The 25,279-nt window shown below is 43.5% G+C and overlaps 1 protein-coding gene across 9 annotated transcripts in view; it reads left to right on the top strand.

Annotated features, from left to right (window-relative positions):
• Positions 1–6,490, top strand: part of DOCK10 (dedicator of cytokinesis 10) — a 448,273-nt gene extending 441,783 nt beyond the window's left edge. For all 9 annotated transcript variants that reach the window (XM_069727557.1, XM_069727548.1, XM_069727554.1 and 6 more), the window contains one exon: positions 5,924–6,490. In XM_069727557.1, coding sequence (XP_069583658.1) covers positions 5,924–6,040 — 117 coding nt within the window. In that variant the 3' untranslated portion in view covers positions 6,041–6,490. The remainder of the gene's footprint in view (positions 1–5,923) is intronic.
• The last annotated feature ends 18,789 nt before the right edge of the window (positions 6,491–25,279 follow it).

Raw genomic sequence — 25,279 nt, forward strand, 5'->3', positions numbered from 1 at the left:
TGTTCGATGCAGAAAAAGTGAATGGATGGACACTACATGCCTGGTTCCCACCGTGAAGCATGGAGGCGGAGGTGTGATGGTATGGGGGTGCTTTGCTAGTGACACTGTTGAGGATTTATTCAAATTTGAAGGCATACTGAACCAGCATGGCTACCACAGCATCTTGCAGCGGCATGCTATTCCATCCGGTTTGCGTTTAGTTGGACCATCATTTATTTTTCAACAGGACAGTGACCCCAAACACACCTCCAGGATGTGTAAGGGCTATTTGACCAAGAAGGAGAGTGATGGGGTGCTACGCCAGAAGACCTGGTCTCCACAGATGGTTTTTGGTGAACTGGACCGCTGAGTGTAGGCAAAATGGCCAACAAGTGCAAAGCATCTCTGGGAACATCTTCAAGATTGTTGGAAGACCATTCCCAGTGACTGCCTCTTGAAGCTCATCAAGAGAATGCCAAGAGTGTGCAAAGCAGTCATCAAAGCAAAAGGTGGCTACTTTGAAGAACCTAGAATATAAGACATATTTTCAGTTGTTTCACAGTTTTTTGTTAAGTACGGTATATAATTCCACATGTGTTAATTCATGGTTTTGATGTCTTCAGTGTGAATTTACAATTTTCATAGTCATGAAAATACAGAAAAATCTTTAAATGAGAAGGTGTGTCCAAACTTTTGGTCTGTACTGTATATTCAAGCCCCAGTGTCTCCTGTGATCTACTTACTCCAGTCCCAGCGTCTCCTGTTGTATATACGCCAGCTCCAGTGTATCCAATGTGCTGCATATACTCCAGCTTGAGTGTCACCTATATGCTGCATATAATCTATCCCCAGCATCTCCTATGGGATATATATGTTCTAGGGCCAGCCTCTCCTATGTGATATGTATGCCCCAGCCCCAGCGCCTCCGGCCCCAGTGACTCTTAAACGATGGTTATGCTCCAGCCCTAGTGTCTCCTATGTGGTGCATGTGATCTAGCCCCAGCATCTCCTATGGGATGTATATGGTTGAGGTCTAGCTTCGCCTATGTGATATGTATGCTCCAGTCCCAGTGTCTCCTTTGATGTATATACTCCAGCCCCAGTTTCTCCTATTGTATGTACTCCAGCCCCAGTGTCTCGAAAGTGCTGCATATGATCTAGCCCTAGCATCTCGTATGGGATTTATATGCTCTAATGCCAGCATCTCCTATGTGATATGTATGCTCCATCCCCAGTGTCTCTATGTGATGTATATTCTTTGACCCTGGTGACTCTTATATGATGGTTATGCTCCAGCCCCAGTGTCTCCTATGTGATGTATATTTTCCAGCCTCAGTGTCACCTATGTGATGTGTATATGGCAGCCCCAATGTATCCTATGTATGTATAAAGCAGACTTCCCACTGCTTGCATGCTATAAATTTTATGTCAGCAGTGATGAATTTCCTATGTAGTGCAATATATGTCTTCAGAAGAACATACTTCTGCAAGTTTTTTACAAATCTTATCATCACAAAGAGTTGATTGTGCTCCAGACATATGCAAATCTAGAATAGCAGATGTGAGTAACAACAAGATCAGTACCATCTTATATAACACGTCTTACCAAAAAGAAATAATTCTAGCCGTCACATTAGGGGTGAGTTAATTAATTGTTTGACCAAATATACCAGGATCATTTTCAAGTTGATAATTTTGTGTGACCCCCGAATGATGGTATAAATATCCAATATCTCCCTTAGCAGAAAAAAGGTTCCCCACCCCTGATCTAGACCATCCCTTTGTAGCTCTGGGAGTATGTTTAGGGTCATTGTCCTGCTGGAAGGTGAACCTACACCCATGTCACAAGTCTTTTGCAGTTTCTAACAGGTTTTCCTCTAGGATTTTCTTGTATTTAGATCCATCTATCATTCTATCTGCTCTCACCAGCTTCCCTGTACCTACAGCATGATTGCCACTCTTTCATAACGGCCAGATTGATGGAGTATATCACTAATTGTTATGTGGACAGATTCTCCCACCTGAGATGTGGGACTTCCAAGTGTCCATGGGCCTCTTGGCCGCTTCTCTAATTAGTGCTCTCCATGCTTGGGATATCAATTTAGGTCAGGGGTCTCAAACTGCATTCCTCGAGGGCCGCAAACCATGCGTGTTTTCAAGATTTCCTTAGCATTGCACAAGGTGCTGTAATCATTGTGTGTAGGTGATTAAATTATCACCTGTGCAGTACAAGGAGATGCTAAAAACATGACCTGTTTGCGGCCCTTGAAGAATGCAGTTTGAGTCCTCTGGTTTAGGTGGACAGCCTTGTCTTAGTAGGTTTGCAGTTGTGCCATACGTCTTCCAGTTTTGAATAATGGATTGAACAGTGCTCTGTCAGATGTTCAGAGCTTGGGCTCTTTTTATAACCTAACCCTGCATTACTTTTCTCCCAACTTTATCCCTGACCTGTCTGGTGTATTCCTTGATTTTCCTGATGGTTTCATGATGCTACAGAACAGCTGTAGTTATACTGAGAATCAATTACACACAGGCAGACTCAATTTATGTAGCTTATGGAGACAATTGGTCACTCTGGATTTTATTTAGTGGTCCAAATATTCAGACTACATAAAGTTGAATACAAGTATTCAGACTACAGAAGGGTGAATACAAATGCACGTCACAACTTTCAGATCTAGATTTTTTAAATAATTAGAAAAAAATGTATCATTTCTTTTTCACTTCACAAATACTTGCCATTTTGTGTTTGTATATTATGTAAAATCCAAATAAAATTCATTTAATGCGAACCGCAAAGCTAGACAAGTTACCGGCACCAAATCCTTGGTGGTGTGCAGCTGAATTGTACCTCAACACCCTGTTTGCAAACACCGGTCAACTTACGGAGTACAGATGCACACCAAAAACAAATTTATTTGCAAAATCCAGAAGAGAAAAAAGGTGGCACTCACCCTCCGGGTAAAACAATTCTTTATTCCATCTTGTTAAACAGTTTCTGCGTCAGAATGGTGGAAAACTTAGGACAAAATTTTACAAAACATTTGAACACAATAAACACGATGAATATGAGATTCAGATCTAGTTTTTCTGGATGTTAAAATTGTGATTGTTGAGGGCAATTTAAACGCAGAGTTGTAGGAAAGGTCAGAGCCACAAAGGGTCTTATTAGAGTATAGCAGGTGATAAATAAAAATTACACTCACCTTTTATGAGTATCTATAAAGCATGTAGTAAAGCACATCAGCTGCAGCAGATCCACTGGTCAGTAAATGAAAAAACGATATCCAGGAAAGAAAGGAGAGATACTTTTGGTCTTTCCTGGTGAAGAAGTTTTTTGTACTTTCAAACGCGTAAAATAAACCACTATCCATTTGACAATTTGGGATATATGTCTCATCATTGATCAGCAAGCACGGAAATCATCCACAAACCTTTCCTTTCTTTCCTGAAGGGCAATATAAAGACAGAGGTACACAGGAACCCCACTTCTTCAAATATGGCTGTTCTCATCCACCTCATACCAAAAGGGCCTTGCTTTATTGCCAATTCTTGAGACTGAGGCAAACAAATAGTGGCCATACCTGTTTCCTAGAGCAAGCAGCTGACCTAAAAAACAAACTTGCAAAAAGATGTTATCTGCAAACCCTACTGAATGAGGCCATGGACAGAGCAACTGCTTTTTCCCAAAGAGATTTACTTCGTAGGAATACAGGAAAAAACAAGGAAAGAGACAAAAGATTTGTATTCAGCCTTTAGTTGGGTCCAATGGACAGCCGAATCAGGGCAGCCATAAACAAAAATTGGCACATTTTGAGTAGAGACATGGATTTGGCAGAGATAGTTTCCCGCAGACCTTTAATCACAAACAAAAGAGGTACTAACCTTAAAGATTGTCTGGTGCAGAACTGGATAAAACCAGAACAAAACAATTGGCTACATAAGTTTAAACCTCAAGGCAATCACAAATGTGGCCATTGCTCCTTTTGCCATTTCCATCTCATTAGCAAGGTATTGGAAATAAGTCATATTACCCACGGAGTTGATGACTTAATTTCATGCAGAATGTGTTTCGTGGTATATGTGATCTTCTGTCCCTGTCTCTTTTATATTGGTAAGATGATATGTTCCTTCTTTGTTCGATTCCGAGAACATTTCAGATCAATCATAATAGGTAAGTAGTGATGAGCGAATATACTCGTTACTCGAGATTTCCTGAGCACGCTCGGGTGTCCTCAGAGTATTTTTTAGTGCTCAGAAATGTAGTTTTTATTGACGCAGCTGAATGATTTACATCTGTTAGCCAGCATAAGTACATGTGGGGATTCCCTAGCAACCAGGCAACCCCCACATGTACATATGCTGGCTAACAGATGTAAATCATTCAGCTGCGGCAATAAAAACTAAATTTCCGAGCACTAAAAAATACTTGGAGGACACCCGAGCGTGCTCGAGAAATCTCGAGTAACGAGTATATTCGCTCATCACTATAGGTAAGGGCCCCAGAAGACTTACCGAACACATGCAGGAAGCCCATTCAGGTAATCATGAGTTACTAACCTTTGTGGATTTAGAAAAAGGTCAGCTGCCTGCCCATGGCGGTGATCTCCATAGGTTGTTGCTGTAGAAGAGTCCTGGGCGAGCGAGCGCAGGGCTCCACTGGCCTCAATGACAAGTCTGACATGACAGTATTTCTTTAGAAGAGGGTGTTACACATGTTTTTATATATATATATATATATATATATATATATATATATATGTATGGTTTTTCACTGTTTAGAAGTGTTTTTAATTATGCTTATTGTCTGCTTTTTTATGTTTTGGGGGCGGGAGCCTTTCACAAAGTTAAACACTGGGTGTTTTCTTAAATCGATTCCCGTCACTGCCCACAAGCACAGTATTCGTTGAAGTGCCAGTCGGCAGTTGTTCTAAGAAGTTTTCCACCATTCTCCCACTAAAATAACTTGATTCATGCACTACACGTGCCATTTTGAAGAATTTGGTGCAAAAAACTTCAAACAAATACAGCAAGGCAGAAAAAGTGTGTTAAATATTTGCAAATAATGAATCAGGTGTAATATCTTCTGAATGAACCATGCAATATGTTATAGTGAGATAATGACTGTAGTACAATATGACCTGCACATTGGGGGGTAAAATCTGTGATGTTCTTAATGTTGCATGAATGCTTTACTTGTACTTTACTAAACTCTCATTCCACCTGTATACCACCATTTATGTGGACAGATTTCTCTCCTGTCCATGTTAACACACATTCACGTTGACTATACATGACTATATGTTTACTTTTACATGGAGAATTACTCGGATCCCGGTCTTGTGTTAATGCATTCTCTCTCTTCTCTCAGCTGTCATGTGACCCTTGCGTGTTCCGCTTCTCTTTGTCTAACATTTCACTGAGTACTTTAGGGAATATCGGTATGTTCTTTACTTGTCTTCCAATACTTGGCTTGTGCATGCTAATCCTTACTCACCTTTCACCTCTTCTTATGCATTGACTCATCTTGGAGGTAACCTTATACTGTACTGTAGTCTTGGTAGCGACGGCAATGTACAAAACAAACGTAACAAAGAGTAATTATATATGTCCCCTTCTTCATATTCCAATTGAAGTCTTATAAACCTGTATACGTTCTCTAACCTCTGGGAGAACAGCACTTTTCAGTCTTTGAATCTTGCTTTTCCCTTGTGGCTGGCTGTAACTGTTATAAAGACAGCCAGTGACCTGAAACTCCCAATTGGACAGCGTACTGCCACAGCTGCCAGTAGGGAGTCTGTGAAGGGTGAAATTGTCAAGTGAACCACAGCAAAATGCTGCGCTATGTGTTTTCAATTTTGAAGGTCGCTGCCCATCACTTGCTGTCAGACTGAGATTCTGTTCTTTTTTTTTACTCTCTCTCTCTCTTTTTTTCCTATAAAAGATCACTTATCGAGAAGACCCAGCCAAACATCCCACGTCTGAGAAACAATGCACTCTTCGGTCAATCAATAGAACAAATACAGGGCTGCCAAGCACATCATCAAAAGCTGACTCCTGATTGGGCCCACACGGTTCTCCTACCACAGACTGACCTGATCAAGGACTTGCTTCTTCAGGACACAGATTGTAATTTTAATTTATTCTAAAGTGTTACCGCCAGTGCTGAAAGCAGCGCTAGCGAAATAAGTATGCTGCCTATAAAATGGACAAAACAGTGTTGCAGACCCCTTTTCTGCCAAGGGGTTAACCAATGGCAGATGAGCACTCCTTTATGACATGGTTGTCATTATTCACGCGAAACCTAATATTATTTTATCTCTGGCATCTATTTTAAGAGTCTTAATTCTATGTTTTATAATAAATAAGCATATTTACATTGAAGATTGTAAATAGGAGATGTGTAAAATTTGGCTTTTTTTTTTTTATAGAAATGAACCCATATCCACAAGATAACTAAGAGTCTATAGAAATCCTTAGATAAAGATTTATTAAAGTATTTGTGAATGTGCTTGGTTATTATGTGGTTATTCTGCATGATGAGAGCAAGTCACGGCTGAGAGCATGGAAAGAAATTAATAGATGCTCCTTGGCGATAATAACAAAATAAAAACATGCATTAAATGAGATGGGTGATGCATTTATGAGGTGAAGTACACAAGTTGTAGAGTCTGCGAGGAGTGGAGATGTGTCATTTAAGCTGGAAGAAAACACTGAATATTTGTGTGGATTTCATTTTTTATTTCTTTAAATACATTTCCTTTTTTTTGTAAAAAAAAAAAAAAAAAAAGACCTGTCAGTTCTCTTTACATGAGAAGCAAAAAAGCCAGCTCACCAGGCAGCCGCGACAGGTGCACGGAACTTCCACGTTGATCAGCGTAGTTGCATAGACAGGGAAAAAAAGGTTCAGTTCCAGCTCCAATAGCTTTGTTTAAAACTTGATACTTTATTCATCCATGATAAAAACATTGATGAGGCTGTAAAGCTCTCCAAGACACAAACAGGGAAAGCGCAACGCGTTTCGATCGTTTGCTCTGATAAAGATCTGCAAAAGATCGAAACGCGTTGCTCTTTCCCTGTTTGTGTCTTGGAGAGCTTTACAGCCTCATTATTGTTTTTATCATGGATGAATAAAGTATCAAGTTTTAAACAAAGCTATTGGAGCTGGAACTGAACCTTTTTTTTTCCCAGTTCTCTTTACTTGTCTGCTCTAGTAAATACATATACTGTATACTCCATCAAATATACGGTACTTTGAAAAAGTTTTAAGCAGGTGAGGGGAAAAAATCATACTATACACACAGTAGATGCTGGAGCATGGCTTTCCAAAGCTCTGCGTCATACCGTTCCTCAGTTATTCCTATTTGAAATGTAAGGGGTAACATCTCTCCTTGTGGAGAGTCCAATAATTGCTGTTGGAGAGAGTAGCGCAGAATAGGGTCTTATACAAGATAATTGGGGTTAATGCAATTAGATTGTATTATGGCATGTATGTGGCATTTCCTGAAGAAGAAGTCATTGTACTTCGAAACGCGTTGAATAAACCACACTCTAGTATGTGAATAATTCTGGACCCTCAAATTACTTGGCGGCGCAGATCAAATCCACATTTTTGCCATTCATCTTGTGGAGAGTGACACACCTGTATGAGTAAGGGTAGGGTCTATCAACATAAATCATGAACATAACAAATATGAGGGTGCTACATCATGTATGGGAAGGCAATATCAAAGAGAGGGAAGAAAAGGTCGATACATATAAGATGTGCACACCTGGATAATCAATGGAAGTATGCTTTATTAACACAAATGGACAGAACAAGGAAATTTAAAACGATAGAAAGTGCAAAATAGCTGCGCCCCTCTTATTGACCTGCTGGAGCTCATTTTACAGGGTTCTGGTACTGTTCCTCTTTGCAAAAAGGAGGAGGTAGTGGTCCTGCTGCTGGGTTGTTGCCCTCCTACAGTCCCCTCCACGTCTCCTGTGTGCTGGCCTGTAGACACTGCCTCATGCTACTGTACAGTACCTCTGTGCAGTTGGTGAGAGCAAAGACAACATGCTAAAGTGACCAAAACAACAGTCAAACAGGATGAGAACAGAGAAATGGTCTGTGGTCACCCCTGCAGAACCACTCCTTAGGGGTTGTCTTGCTAATTGCCTATCATTTCTACCTGTTGTCTGCTCCATTTGCACAACAGTAGGAGAAATTGATTCACAATCAGTGTTGCTCCATAACTGGACAGATTCATATCGCAGAAGTGTGGTTGACTTGGAGTTACATTGTGTTGTTAAAGTTTTCCTTTCATTTTTTTGAGCAGTGTACATTGACAACTAGGTGTTACCATTTGCCTTTAATGGAGTGTGTCAACACCTTATTGGACAGTATCAGAATGTGTAGGGACACACCCCCAACTGTTAGCGCCAAGTTGTCAATTTATTCATATATTTTAAGCAGGAATAACAGAGGAACAACATACAGTATCAAAATGTTATGAAAAAAATTATGCTCTACTATTGGATTTTATGGGGAACACAAAGGTTTATTTACATGGCTAAATTATAAGTAATGAAAGGTCTTCTTTTACCATCAACTCTAGATTTATGGAGCTTTTAATTTTACAAGTTTCCTATCGATCAAGTGACAGTGCCCCTCAGGAGCTACATGGAAATGAAGCTGGGTGTCCTTCTGTTGGAACCCCCAGCCGTCTACTGCAAATGGAAGCAGTATACCGCAGAGGAAAAGTAAAGCAATCATTTAGCTTCTTTGTACAGTCGCTATAGGGTAAATGCAATTATTAGCTTCTGCTCTAAATCAATATGCCATCCATGTGATATTAGGACAGGATAGATCCTGCACATAACTCTTTGTACCCACTTTTTGCTCAAGCCACTCCATTGAGGAACATTCTCCTATTGACTCCGTATGTCCTAAGCTGGAAAAGAAATCAATCCTTCATTAATAATTTATTATTGTATCCCTTATGCGAACATAAAATCATTATTCTGTTTTTATCATGACACCCCCGTTTGAACAAAAATACAATGATGACACGATTCACTAGATTAAAACAATTTTATGAGGTGAAAACATCTGGAAAATTCTGACAGTCAACAACATCCATGTTTATATCTGTCTATGAAATTTGTGTATGGAAACTCAAAAGACTTAAGGTACCGTCACACTAAGCGACGCTGCAGCGATACCGACAACGATCCGGATCGCTGCAGCGTCGCTGTTTGGTCGCTGGAGAGCTGTCACACAGACCGCTCTCCAGCGACTAACGATCCCGAGGTCCCCGGTAACCAGGGTAAACATCGGGTACTAAGCGCAGGGCCGCGCTTAGTAACCCGATGTTTACCCTGGTTACCATCGTTAAAGTAAAAAAAACAACCACTACATACTTACCTACCGCTGTCTGTCTCCGGCGCTGTGCTTCTCTGCTCTGGCTGTGAGCGCTGGGCAGCCGGAAAGCAGAGCGGTGCCGTCACCGCTCTGCTTTCCGGCCGCTGTGCTCACAGCCAGAGCAGAGAAGCACAGCGCCGGGAGCAGAGAAGCAGAGCGCCGGGGACAGACAGCGGTAGATAAGTATGTAGTGGTTGTTTTTTTTTACTTTAACGATGGTAACCAGGGTAAACATCGGGTTACTAAGCCCGGCCCTGCGCTTAGTTACCCGATGTTTACCCTGGTTACCAGCGAAGACATCGCTGAATCGGCGTCACACACGCCGATTCAGCGATGTCAGCGGGAGATCCAGCGACGAAACAAAGTTCTGGACTTTCTTCCCCGACCAGCGATATCACAGCAGGGGCCTGATCACTGCTGCCTGTCACACTGGACGATACCTTTAAAATGATTCAGTCAGTAGGATCAACCCCCCTCCCTAAAATTGCACAAATGGGCATGCAGCTCTTTGAAATGTTAATCTATCACCACCTTTATAGCTTCCATATTGTTGCTGCATTTACAAGTAATTAATGTTTTAATTTACATTAAAATGAGTTGTTGAGACTCTTTAGCTTGATTGATAGCTCCTTGCCTGTGAGATGACAGATGCTAGACAAGTATATCAGAAAGTGGGCTATCAATCAAGCTAAAGAGGCTGATGCAGAAGGGGGAAACAACATGTAGAGGCATAGACTTGGGAAGTGCTCGGTCACTGCCAGAGCACTTAACACCTCTTAGGCTGGCCTCACACTCAGCATATAAAAATACGGTCCGTTATTTACGGCCGTAATATGCAGAAAAGTCCCCAAAATAGTGATCCGTATGTCATCCGTAGGCAGGGTGTGTCAGCGTGTTTTGCGCATGGCATCCTCCATATGTAATCCGTATGGCATCCGTACTGTGAGATTTTCTCGCAGGCTTGCAAAACCGACATACGGACATACAATGGATCCATGGGCTCAAATAATTGTAAAAACATATATACTGTCTATATATATACGGCTTGAGAAAGGATATTGCATCCGAAATGTTGCCACGCCGTTCAGGCATTAAAGTCCACTTTTTTTCATTTGGTAGTGCTGTTTTCCTTTTTTCATCTATATATATATATCAGTAAGACATATATATATATATATATATATATATATATATTATAACGCTGGGAGCGTCACTCTGTCCGAAGCCTTCATAGACTGCGCAGGCGCAAGCGCCGGCGCAGTCTGGGCCTCACAGAGTGACGCTCCCGGGAGATCGCGGTATGCGTTCACACTGAACGCACACCGCGATCTCCAACAGAGAAGCAGGGACCGCCAGGAGGGTGAGTATCGGCCATATTCACCTGTCCTGCGTTCCACCGCTGAGCGCCGCCATCTTCCCGGTCTTCGGCCTGTGACCTTCAGTTCAGAGGGCGCGATGACGTGCTTAATGCGCGCCGGCGCCGCCCTCTGACTGAACAGTCACAGCCAGGAGACCGGGAAGATGGCGGCGCACAGCGCTGGAACGGGACAGACAGGTGAGTATAGTAAGTGCTGGGGGCCTGAGCTGGCGGCGATACCGGCACCTGACCCCCACAGCGCGCCGGTGTTCCCGCCTGCTCAGGCCCCCGGATGGGTGCAGCATATGACAGGATGGGGACGCAGGATGGGTGCAGCACATACCAGGATGGGGACGCAGGATGGGTGCAGCACATGACAGGATGGGGACGCAGGATGGGTGCAGCACATGACAGGATGGGGACGCAGGATGGTTGCAGCACATACCAGGATGGGGACGCAGGATGGTTGCAGCACATACCAGGATGGGGACGCTGGATGGGTGCAGCACATACCAGGATGGGGACGCAGGATGGGGATGCAGGATGGGTGCAGCACATACCAGGATGGGGACGCAGGATGGGTGCAGCACATACCAGGATGGGGACGCAGGATGGGTGCAGCACATGACAGGATGGGGACGCAGGATGGGTGCAGCACATACCAGGATGGGGACGCAGGATTGGTGCAGCAAATACCAGGATGGGGAAGCAGGATGGGTGCAGCACATGACAGGATGGGGACGCAGGATGGGTGCAGCACATGACAGGATGGGGACGCAGGATGGGTGCAGCACATGACAGGATGGGGACGCAGGATGGGTGCAGCACATGACAGGATGGGGACGCAGGATGGGTGCAGCACATACCAGGATGGAGACGCAGGATGGGTGCAGCACATGACAGGATGGGGACGCAGGATGGGTGCAGCACATGACAGGATGGGGATGCAGGATGGGTGCAGCACATACCAGGATGGGGACGCAGGATGGGTGCAGCACATACCAGGATGGGGACTCAAGATGGGTGCAGCACATGACAGGATGGGGACGCAGGATGGGTGCAGCACATGACAGGATGGGGACGCAGGATGGGTGCAGCACATGACAGGATGGGGACGCAGGATGGGTGCAGCACATGACAGGATGGGGACGCAGGATGGGTGCAGCACATGACAGGATGGGGATGCAGGATGGGGACGCAGGATGGGTGCAGCACATACCAGGATGGAGACGCAGGATGGGTGCAGCACATGACAGGATGGGGGCGCAGGATGGGTGCAGCACATGACAGGATGGGGACGCAGGATGGGTGCAGCACATGACAGGATGGGGACGCAGGATGGGTGCAGCACATGACAGGAAGTGGGAGCAGGATGGGTGCAGCACATGACAGGATGGGGACGCAGGATGGGTGCAGCACATGAAAGGATGGGGACGCAGGATGGGTGCAGCACTTGACAGGATGGGGAAGCAGGATGGGTGCAGCACATTACAGGATGGGGACGCAGGATAGAGCAGCACATGACAGGATGGGGACGCAGGATGGGTGCAGCACATGACAGGATGGGGACGCAGGATGGGTGCAGCACATGACAGGATGGGGACGCAGGATGGGAGCAGCACATGACAGGATGGGGACGCAGGATGGGTGCAGCACATGACAGGATGGGGACGCAGGATGGGAGCAGCACATGACAGGATGGGGACGCAGGATGGGTGCAGCACATGACAGGATGGAGACGCAGGATGGGTGCAGCACATGACAGGATGGGGGTGCAGGATGGGTGCAGCACATGACAGGATGGGGACGCAGGATGGGTGCAGCACATGACAGGATGGGGACGCAGGATGGGTGCAGCACATGACAGGATGGGGACGCAGGATGGGTGCAGCACATGACAGGATGGGGACGCAGGATGGGTGCAGCACATGACAGGATGGGGACGCAGGATGGGTGCAGCACATGACAGGATGGGGGCGCAGGATGGGTGCAGCACATGACAGGATGGGGACGCAGGATGGGTGCAGCACATGACAGGATGGGGATGCAGGATGGGTGCAGCACATGACAGGATGGGGACGCAGGATGGGTGCAGCACATGACAGGATGGGGACGCAGGATGGGTGCAGCACATACCAGGATGGGGGCGCAGGATGGGTGCAGCACATGACAGGATGGGGACGCAGGATGGGTGCAGCACATGACAGGATGGGGACGCAGGATGGGTGCAGCACATGACAGGATGGGGGCGCAGGATGGGTGCAGCACATGACAGGATGGGGACGCAGGATGGGTGCAGCACATGACAGGATGGGGACGCAGGATGGGTGCAGCACATGACAGGATGGGGACGCAGGATGGGTGCAGAACATGACAGGATGGGGACGCAGGATGGAGCAGCACATGACAGAATGGGGACGCAGGATGGGTGCAGCACATGACAGGATGGGGACGCAGGATGGGTGCAGCACATGACAGGATGGGGACGCAGGATGAGTGTAGCACATGACAGGATGGGGACGCAGGATGGGAGCAGAACATGACAGGATGGGGACGCAGGATGGGTGCAGCACATGACAGGATGGGGACGCAGGATGGGAGCAGCACATGACAGGATGGGGACGCAGGATGGGTGCAGCACATGACAGGATGGGGACGCAGGATGGGTGCAGCACATGACAGGATGGGGACGCAGGATGGAGCAGCACATACCAGGATGGAGACCATATACCAATATAAATGCTCGCCACCCGGGCGGAGAACGGGTTCAATAGCTAGTATTAATATATCATACTGCGCTAGATAGCTTTAAAGCCGGTAATTCAATTGCCGGCTTTTGCTATCTCCTTCTCAAACCCGACATGATATGACAGATGGTTTACATACAGTAAACTATTTCATATCCCTTTTTTTTGCATATTCCACACTACTAATGTTAGTAGTGTGTATGTGCAAATTTTGGGCGCTCTAGCTATTAAATTAAAGGGTTAAATTGTGGGGAAAAAATTATCCGCCAGAGTGGTAAAGCCAGTGACTGAGGGCAGATATTAATAGCCTGGAGAGGGTGCATGGTTATTGGCCCCCGCCCAGCTAAAAACGAGGGTCGTCAGTTGGATTGAGCATACAATAAAGATAATAAAACCCCATGTGTTTACTTCATTAAAATACTTTATTCTTAATGTGTGTGTATTTTTCACCCTTTACTAATATTGGATTAATAATGGATAGGTGTCTTATTGACATCTCTCCAATATTAACCAGGCTTAATGTCACCTTACATTAGCAAGGTGACATTAACCCTTTATTACCCCATATCCCACTGCTACAGGGGAGGGGGAAGAGAGTGGCTAAGTGCCAGAATAGGCGCATCTTGCAGATGTGCCTTTTCTGGGGTGGCTGGGGGCAGATGTTTTTAGCCGGGGGGGAGGGAGCAATATCCATGATCCCTCTCTAGGCTATTAATATCTGCCTTCAGCCACTGGCTTTCCCTCTCTGGCAGAGAAAATTTCTTGGGGACCCACACCAGTTTTTTCCGTGATTTAACCCTTTATTTAAACACTTAGAGCTCCACAAACTGCTAACAATATTAGCTGGGAATATGTAAAAATATAACTGATATGAGATGGTTTACTGTATGTAAACCATGTTTCATATCCTGTCGGGTTTGGCAAGGAGTTAGCAAAAGCCGGCAATTGAATTACCGGCTTTTATGCTATCTAGCTCTGTATTAAATATATATACAGTACAGACCAAAAGTTTGGACACACCTTCTCAATTAAAGATTTTTCTGTATTTTCATGACTATGAAAATTGTACATTCACACTGAAGGCATCAAAACTATGAATTAACACAAGTGGAATTATATACTTAACAAAGAAGTGTGAAACAACTAAAATTATGTCTTATATTCTAGGTTCTTCAAAGTAGCCACCTACTTTGTTTGTTATTGTGTTAATTCTTAGTTTTGATGCCATCAGTGTGAATGTACAATTTTCATAGTCATGAAAATACAGAAAAATCTTTAAATGAGAAGGTGTGTCCAAACTTTTGGTCTGTACTGTATATATATATATATATATATATGTGTGTCTGTATATATATTCTGTATATATGTTTTCACGAATATTTGAGGCCATGGATCCATTATATGTCCATTTTGCAAGCCGGCGAGAAAATCTCGCCATAGAGATGACACACGGATACTTTTTGGAGAATCGTATCCTCACATTGAATATGGGTCACTGTTCAGGAACTTTTTCTGCGTATCTCGGCCATAAAAAACACCATATTTTTTCATGTTAGGTCTGACCCCGGCCTTATAGTGATAATAGGGTTATTTGTAACATTGTTTTCTAATCATACAGTTACATCTACAAAATAACATTTTTCTACTCTATGGCTGAGCAGCTGCATGCGAGTTTCAGTTTATCATGCGTGGCTGGAAGTATGGAGAACGCATCAGCACTGAACCTGGAAATAGTAGAAATGCGTTCCGTGGAGTCTGACATGACAATTCACCATCTGGCAGTCAGAATGATGAATCTGGGGATGGCAGATGCAGGGAGAAATCTTTATGACTAAGGATGGGACATTTCAAAGATCAAAAAGAATATATTAGAAAGCTGTGTGAGTTCAGCTACACTGTAAGAGTTTGCCGATAGGCACAAAGCAAATGGTTAATGAGAAGCACTTGAATGGCCGACACAGATCCTGACCGTACCTAGATAGAACTCTATGGAGGTCACTTGAGAGTCCAACAGCAAGGCACCCCATATCACCAGATATTTATGTCTACACTCACTTATATTATTAGAACTTAAAGGGAACCTGTCACCACTTTTTTGCTCTATCAGCTAAAAATATAATTTAATTGCTTGTCAGGTATGCATTCCACATCTACATTTGAAAGCCCCAACACCCCATGCATCACCCATAAAAACCTTTTTAATTTGTCCCGCGCTGTATGTTAATCTGTTCAGTCCGGTCCGATGGGCGTTGCCTCTGTTCCCTCACTCCACCCCTCCTCGGCTTGCTGTACGCATTCTTCGCCGTGAATCTCGCAGAGCGCGTACAGATTTTGCACGTGCACATTGCAATGTGACCTCGCAAGTGCGTAGTATGCTTGCCCAAAGGCGGGCAAAGCCGAAAAGCAGTATGGCACATGCGCCAGTACTGCGCTGTATATGACAAGCAATTAAATGATATTTTTAGCTGATAGGGCAAAAAAGTCATGACAGGTTCCCTTTAAAAGGGTGATCTGAAACAAACTTTTATTTTAGTTTCAATGAGTTTTATTTTGAAATATAACATCAAAAATCACTGTCCCATGCAAGGGAACACATACTGTCATTCCAACAATCAATTATTAACAAAAGAGAAGACAAGACAAAGGTAGGGGTAGAGTGAAACACAAGGAATCTAATTACACAAGGGTTATGAATTTACAATAATATTACCATAAACTGGCTCAAGGCAACCGTCACTATTATGAAATTAATGACCTCAAAATCATATATTAGTTCAGATTCAACCCAACTCCAGATCTTCAATCACTAAGGAGATAGCCGTAAGGCCAGGTCTAATTGCGGATTTGAGTTTAGTCCAATCCAAGGGTTCGATACTTTGAAGAAGGACTCCCACATATCACTTCTAGTTGCTTCTATTCGTTCATATGACATAATAGTATTCATTCTTTTACCAGAAACACCGATAGTGAGGGAGTTTTCCACTTTGCTGCAATATGAATCTTGGCAGCCATACACAAATAATTCACAAGTTTATGGCAATTTTTTGAAAAATCGCTGGGATCTAGTTCCCAACAAAAGGGCAGAAGGTTCCAAATCAATCGATTCACCAAACATTTGCTCTATTAGACGTTTCACCTCTTTCCATAGGTCAGATACTGCTGTACAAGTCCACCAAATGTGTTTCATGTCACCCAAAATTTTCCATGCTCTAAGGCATTCACCAAAGGCACTTGGGAAAATACAATGGATTTTTTCTGGTACATAATAAGCTCTATGTAAAACTTTCAAGGAAGTCTCTATCAAAAGGCAGTTTTCAAACTTCACTTTTAATGTGTCACAACTACGGTACCATTCATCTATTGACATATCAAATCCTAAATCCTCTTCCCATTGTAACATGTATTTTAATTTTTTATCATCATGAGGCAGACTAATGGTAGAATAAATCAGTGAAATTGATCCTCTTCCTAACGGATCATTTTCAAAGCTCGTTGCCTGGAGAGGGGTTTTACCTGGAAGAATTTGTTTGGCAAAGTGGAATATCTGATTTATACACATAAATTCTCAGACTGGGGGTTCATACTTTTGAACAAATTCCTGTCTATCCAGCAAAACATTGAATGGGGAGCAGAGATGCTTAAGTATATTTATTCCCTTCAACGTCCACCAAGAGAAAAATTGTGGCTCAAGGCCTGGTTGAAACATAGGATTGTGCAATATGGCAGTCTGTGCGGAGGGATTAGATTGCAGTTTATATTTAAACCATACTTTCCTCCAAAGAAGTAATGAGTGGACTGTAAAAGGCGCCGTAGTTATTAGACCCTGTGGAAGCCGCTCTGTGGACCACATTAGGCCTGGTAGCGATGATGGTTTAGAGAGAAAAGACTCTAAAAGAACCCATCTGGTTTTATTATTATATGAACAAGTATTAATTAATTGAGCAATCTGTGCTGACTTATAGTAGAGTGCAAAGTTAGATAGGAATATCCCTCCCGCCTTCCTGTGCAGGAACATGGTTTTTTGTGCAATTCTGGGTTTTTTCCCTAACCATAGAAACTTAGACATCATAGTGTGTAAATGGGAAAAAGTTCTGTCTGGTATCATAACCGGAAGGCATCTGAAGAGATATAGAAAACGGGGTAAAGACACCATTTTTATTGCATGTATTCTACCGAGTGAGGACAACTTTGAGGATGACCATCTATTTAAATCAGTTTGAAAACACTGGATCAAAGGAGTGTAATTCCATTTGAACAAAGTTACCCTGTTAACTGTTAAGTTAATACCAAGATACGTTAAATAATTCTCTTTGCATAAAAACCCGAATTTTGATGCTATATTATTTTGCTCCACTTTTAGAGTATTTACAAATAATGCTTCAGATTTATTAAGATTTATTTTTAGGCCTGAGATTGTCTCAAATTCATGGAGGAGGGAGAACAGGTGAGGGAGTGTAGTATGAGGGCTAATTAACATTAAAAGGAGATCGTCTGCAAAAAGGCTAGCTTTGTATTGGTCTCCCAGGTCTTCAGGGCCCAGTATGTTCTGATTTCTCCTTATAGCCTCCGCTACGGGTTCCATTGCAAGTGCAAAGCGGGCTGGGGACAGAGGGCCTTGCCTAGTTCCTCTCTGAATATTTATTGGAGTGGGGTATGTCGATGGAAGTTTTAAATAAGCAATGGGCCTACTATATAACAATTTGAGGCACATGAAAACCCAAATTTAGATAATACCATAGAGATACGGCCAAGACAACGTATCGAAAGCTTTTTCGATATCCAGGGCCAATAATAGGAGTCACTTTCGGTGGAGATTAGCTGTATGAATGATATTTAATGCCCGTCTTATGTTATCTGGCGCTTGTCTCATTGGTATAAAGCCAACCTGGTCCCGATGAATGAGATAAGGAAGAATTTTGTTAATCCTGTCGGTTGTGATAGATGTAAAAAAATTTAAGTCAATATTTAGAAGAGATATAGGTCTATAGTTTTTTGTGAGAAGATGGTCTCTCTTGGGTTTAGAGATCACGGTTACATGCACCACATAAAACTCGGGTGGCATTTGTGAACCATTTAAAAGCTAATTACAAAAGCTTTTTATACAGGTCCTTCTCAAAAAATTAGCATATAGTGTTAAATTTCATTATTTACCATAATGTAATGATTACAATTAAACTTTCATATATTATAGATTCATTATCCACCAACTGAAATTTGTCAGGTCTTTTATTGTTTTAATACTGATGATTTTGGCATACAACTCCTGATAACCCAAAAAACCTGTCTCAATAAATTAGCATATCAAGAAAAGGTTCTCTAAACGACCTATTACCCTAATCTTCTGAATCAACTAATTAACTCTAAACACATGCAAAAGATACCTGAGGCTTTTATAAACTCCCTGCCTGGTTCATTACTCAAAACCCCCATCATGGGTAAGACTAGCGACCTGACAGATGTCAAGAAGGCCATCATTGACACCCTCAAGCAAGAGGGTAAGACCCAGAAAGAAATTTCTCAACAAATAGGCTGTTCCCAGAGTGCTGTATCAAGGCACCTCAATGGTAAGTCTGTTGGAAGGAAACAATGTGGCAGAAAACGCTGTACAACGAGAAGAGGAGACCGGACCCTGAGGAAGATTGTGGAGAAGGACCGATTCCAGACCTTGGGGAACCTGAGGAAGCAGTGGACTGAGTCTGGTGTGGAAACATCCAGAGCCACCGTGCACAGGCGTGTGCAGGAAATGGGCTACAGGTGCCGCATTCCCCAGGTAAAGCCACTTTTGAGCTACAGAGAAGCAGCACTGGACTGTTGCTAAGTGGTCCCACTTTTTTCTGATGAAAGCAAATTTTGCATGTCATTCGGAAATCAAGGTGCCAGAGTCTGGAGGAAGACTGGGGAGAAGGAAATGCCAAAATGCCTGAAGTCCAGTGTCAAGTACCCACAGTCAGTGATGGTGTGGGGTGCCATGTCAGCTGCTGGTGTTGGTCCACTGTGTTTCATCAAGGGCAGGGTCAATGCAGCTAGCTATCAGGAGATTTTGGAGCACTTCATGCTTCCATCGGCTGAAATGCTTTATGGAGATGAAGATTTCATTTTTCAGCACGACCTGGCACCTGCTCACAGTGCCAAAACCACTGGTAAACGGTTTACTGACCATGGTATTACTGTGCTCAATTGGCCTGCCAACTCTCCTGACCTGAACCCCATAGAGAATCTGTGGGATATTGTGAAGAGAAAGTTGAGAGACGCAAGACCCAACACTCTGGATGAGCTTAAGGCCGCTATTGAAGCATCCTGGGCCTCCATAACATCTCAGCAGTGTCACAGGCTGATTGCCTCCATGCCACGCCGCATTGAAGCAGTCATTTCTGCCAAAGGATTCCCGACCAAGTATTGAGTGCATAACTGAACATTATTATTTGTTGGTTTTTTTGTTTGTTATTAAAAAACACTTTTATTTGATTGGATGGGTGAAATATGCTAATTTATTGAGACAGGTTTTTTGGGTTATCAGGAGTTGTATGCCAAAATCATCAGTATTAAAACAATAAAAGACCTGACAAATTTCAGTTGGTGGATAATGAATCTATAATATATGAAAGTTTAATTGTAATCATTACATTATGGTAAATAATGAAATTTAACACTATATGCTAATTTTTTGAGAAGGACCTGTATATGGTATAAGTGTCTGACTTAGTTTTTTTATAATAAATTGCCGTAAGACCGTCAGGTCCAGGTGCCTTTCCTTTTTTTAATTTTTTAATTGTTGAGACTATTTCTTCTTCTGAAATATCTACTTGAAGTTGCTGTGCCGTGGATTCAGTAATTTGGGGTAGGTGAAGATTGTGGAGGAATCACTGTAGCAGTAAAGGAGGTGGGGTCTTGGTAGTGAGGATAGCATCTAATTGTAATTTCGTATCTTGGATTTGTTTAGTTAAATATAGAGATGTAGAGAGTTGGTTAGGGCAAACTTTTATTTTAATCCTAAATGTAGGTTTACTTAATGTCAGAATTAAATCTCTTTTCTAATATACTTTAATTAAAAATTCCCAATCATTCCTTACTACTATAACTACTTTATTTTTTACCTACTTCCTGTTTGATGGTGCTTTGTTTGAGAGCACCCAAAGCATGCTACAATACTCACACGAGTCATCATCAGGGGGTAGAGGCTGTGGTAAATGCCGCAGTCTCTGCCCCCACTCTCAAATGAAGCGTCATCGGTAACATATGATTCAGGGGCTGGGCTAGTCCCTGCTCTGCTGAGCATGTGTTTTGTCAATTCTGGCATAGGGTCATATCACTGTGCACAGTGACAGCTATGATGAGAAGTCTGGCAAGCAGAGACCACCACCCCCCGCAAGTTACGACTTTTGTGGGAATGTGGCTGGGCTCTCCTTACCGAATCTTTTTTGTAGAATATACACCGACAGTGAGCTCTCTTGCCTGCCCGCTCTTCAGAGCCGGCAAGGAGAGAATACTATCATTGTGCAATGAGAAGGATTTGCACATTGACTGGGGAGCTCATACTGACAACAGACTCATGCTCAGTAGAGCCAGGACTAGCCCAGCACCTGAAACAGAGTTCACTGTTGACGCTTCATTTCAGGGTTGGGGCAGATCAGCAACTGTAACCGCAACCTCTGCCTTGTGATGACAAAGTGAGTATCCCAGCATGAACTGGGATTCTCAAATGATGCGTCATCAGGAAGTAGGTAAAAAAATAACACAGAGTAGTGAGGGAACAATAGGGACTTGTATTAGAAAAGAGATTAGATTATGAGATTAAACAGACTTTTAAGGTACCGTCACACTCAGCGACGCTGCAGCGATATAGACAACGAGCCGACCTAAACTAGATCGCTGGAGCGTCGCTGTTTAGGTCGCTGTAGAGACGTCAAACACAGCAACTTCAGAACGATGCAGGAGCGATCCAGTGATGTAACGGCGACTCACTTATCGTTCTCGCTGGTTGTTAGCTCCATGTCAAACAGCCGGAGTGTACCGATCCGACACACATCTAGGGGCCCTATGCTCGTTGCTGGCGTCGTTGCTTTTGATGTCAAACATGACGATACACGCCAACCTGGCGATGAAATAAAGTTCTGGACTTCTAGCTCCGACCAGCGATGGCACAGCGGGATCCAGATCGCTGCTGCGTGTCAAACACAACAAGATCGCTATCCAGATCGCTGCAACGTCACGGATTGTTGTCGTTCTCTTTGCAAAGTTGCTGAGTGTGACGGTACCTTAGCCCCTTAGTGACAGAGCCAATTTGGTACTTAATGACCAGGCCAATTTTTGCAATTCTGACCACTGTCACTTTATGAGGTTATAACTCTGGAACGCTTCAACGGATCCCGCTGATTCTGAGATTGTTTTTTTGTGACATATTGTACTTCATGTTAGTGGTAACATTTCTTCGATATTACTTGTGATTATTTATGAAAAAAACGGAAATATGGCGAAAATTTTTAAAATTTTGCAATTTTCAAACTTTGTATTTTTATGCCCTTAAATCAGAGAGATATGTCATGAAAAATAGTTAATAAATAACATTTCCCACATGTCTACTTTACATCAGCACAATTTTGGAAACAAAATTTTTTTTTGTTAGGGAGTTATAAGGGTTAAAAGTTGACCAGCAATTTCTCATTTTTACAACACCATTTTTTTTTAGGGACCACATCACATTTGAAGTCATTTTGAGGGGTCTATATGATAGAAAATAATGAAGTGTGACACCATTCTAAAAACTACACCCCTCAAGGTTCTCAAAACCACATTCAAGAAGTTTATTAACCCTTTACGTGCTTCACAGGAACTGAAACAATGTGGAAGGAAAAAATGAACATTTAACTTTTTTTTGCAAACATCTTAATTCAGAACCATTTTTTTTATTTTCACAAGTGTAAAAACAGAAATGTAACCATAAATTTTGTTATGCAATTTCTCCTGAATACGCCAATACCCCATATGTGGGGGTAAACCACTGTTAGGGCGCACCGCAGAACTTAGAAGTGAAGGAGCGCCGTTTGACTTTTTCAATGCAGAATTGGCTGGAATTGAGATCGGACACCATGTCACATTTAGAGAGCCCCTGATGTACCTAAACAGTGGAAACTCCCCACAAGTGACACCATTTTGGAAACTAGACCCCTTAAGGAACTTACCTAGATGTGTGGTGAGCACTTTGAACCCCCAAGTGCTTCACAGAAGTTTATAACGTAGAGCCGTGAAAATAAAAAATCGCTTTTGTTTACACAAAAATGATCTTTTCGCCCACAAATTCTTATTTTCACAAGGGTAACAGGAGAAATTAGACCACAAAAGTTGTTGTGCAATTTCTCCTGAGTACGCTGATACCCAATATGTTGGGGTAAACAACTGTTAGGGCGCACCGCAGAGCTTGGAAGAGAAGGAGTGCTGTTTTACTTTTTCAATGTAGAATTGGCTGGAATTGAGATTGGACGCCATGTCGCGTTTGCAGAGCCCCTGGTGTGCCTAAACAGTGGAAACCCCCCACAAGTGACACCATTTTGGAAACTAGACCCCTTAAGGAACTTATCTAGATGTGTGGCGAGCACTTTGAACCCCCATGTGCTTCACAGAAGTTTATAACGTAGAGCCGTGAAAAAAAAAATTGCATTTTTTCTACAAAAATGATCTTTTTGCCCACAAATTTTTATTTTCACAAGGGTAACAGGAAAAATTAGACCACAAAAGTTGTTGTGCAATTTCTCCTGAGTACGTCGATACCCAATATGTTGGGGTAAACCACTGTTTGGGTGCACCGCAGAGCTTGGAAGAGAAAGAGTGCCGTTTTACTTTTTCAATGTAGAATTGGCTGGAATTGAGATCGGACGCCATGTCGCGTTTGGAGAGCCCCTGATGTGCCTAAACAGTAGAAATCCCCCACAAGTGACCCCATTTTGGAAACTAGACCCCCCATGGAACTTATCTAGATGTGTGGTGAGAACCTTGAATGCCCAAGTGCTTCACAGAAGTTTAGAATGCAGAGTCGTGAAAATAAAAAATATTATTTTTTTCCACAAAAAAGATATTGTAGCCCCCAAGTTTTTATTTTCACAAGGGTAACAGGAGAAATTGGACTGCAATAGTTGTTGTCCAATTTATCCCGAGTACGCTGATGCGCCATATGTGGGGGTAAACCACTGTTTGGGCGCACGGCAGAGCTCGGAAGGGAAGGAGCGCCTTTTTGGAATGCAGACTTTGATAGAATGGTCTGTGGGCATTATGTTGCGATTGCAGAGCCCCTGATGTACCTAAACTGTAGTAACCCCCCACAAGTGACCCCATTTTGGAAACTAGACCCCCCAAGGAACTTATATAGATGTGTGGTGAGAACTTTGAATGCCCAAGTGCTTCACAGAAGTTTAGAATGCAGAGTCGTGAAAATAAAAAATATTTTTTTTTTCACAAAAAAGATTTTGTAGCCCCCAAGTTTTTATTTTCACAAGGGTAACAAGAGAAATTGGACCCCAGAAGTTGTTGTCCAATTTATCCCGAGTACGCTGATGCCCCATATGTGGGGGTAACCCACTGTTTGGGCGCACGGCAGAGCTCAGAAGGGAGGGAGCACCATTTGACTTTTTGAGCGCAAATTTGGCTGTTGTGTTTGGAGACCCCCTGATGTACCTAAACAGTGGAAACCCCCCAATTCTAGCTCCAACCCTAACCCCAACACACCCCTAACCCTAATCCCAACCTCATCCATAATCCTAATCACTAACCCTAACCATAATCACAACCCTTACCCCAAAACAACCCTAATGTCAACCCTAACCATAACCCTAATCAAAACCCTAAATCCAACACACCCCTAATCCTAATCTCAACCCTAACCTCAACCCTAACCCTAATCCCAATACACCACTAATCACAACCCTAACCTTAACCCTAATCCCAAACCTAACCCTAATCCCAAGCGTAACCCTAATGCCAACCCTAACCCTAATACGAACCCTAATCCAAACCCTAACCCTAATCCCAGCTCTAACCCTAACTTTAGCCCCAACCCTAGCCCTAACTTTAGCCCCAACCCTAACCCTAGCCCTAGGGCTACTTTCACACTTGCGTCGTTTGGCATTCCGTCGCAATCCGTCGTTTTGGACAAGAAACGGATCCTGCAAATGTGCCCGCAGGATGCGTTTTTTGCCCATAGACTTGTATTGCCGACGGATCGTGACGGATGGCCACACGTCGCGTCCGTCGTGCACTGGATCAGTTGTGTTTTGGCGGAGCGTCGGCACAAAAAAACGTCCAATGAAACGTTTTTTTGTACGTCGCATCCGCCATTTCTGACCGCGCATGCGTGGCCGTAACTCCGCCCCCTCCTCCCCAGGACATAGATTGGGCAGCGGATGTGTTGAAAAACTACAGCTGCTGCCCACGTTGTGCACAATTTTCACAACGTGCGTCGGTATGTCGGGCCGACGCATTGCGATGGCCCCGTACCGACGTAAGTGTGAAAGAAGCCTAACCCTAAGTTTAGCCCCAACCCTAACCCTAAATTTAGCCCCAACCCTAACCCTAAATTTAGCCCCAACCCTAACCCTAAATTTAGCCCCAACCCTAGCCCTACCCCTAACCTAACCCTACCCCTACCCCTAACCCTAACCTAACCCTACCCCTAACCCTACCCCTAACCTAACCCTAACCTATCCCTAACCCTACCCCTAACCCTACCCCTAACCTAACCCTAACCTAACCCTAACCCTAACCCTACCCCTAACCCTACCCCTACCCCTAACCCTACCCCTAACC

Source organism: Ranitomeya imitator, chromosome 5, assembly GCF_032444005.1.
Source record: "Ranitomeya imitator isolate aRanImi1 chromosome 5, aRanImi1.pri, whole genome shotgun sequence".
Taxonomy (NCBI): Eukaryota; Metazoa; Chordata; class Amphibia; order Anura; family Dendrobatidae; genus Ranitomeya; species Ranitomeya imitator.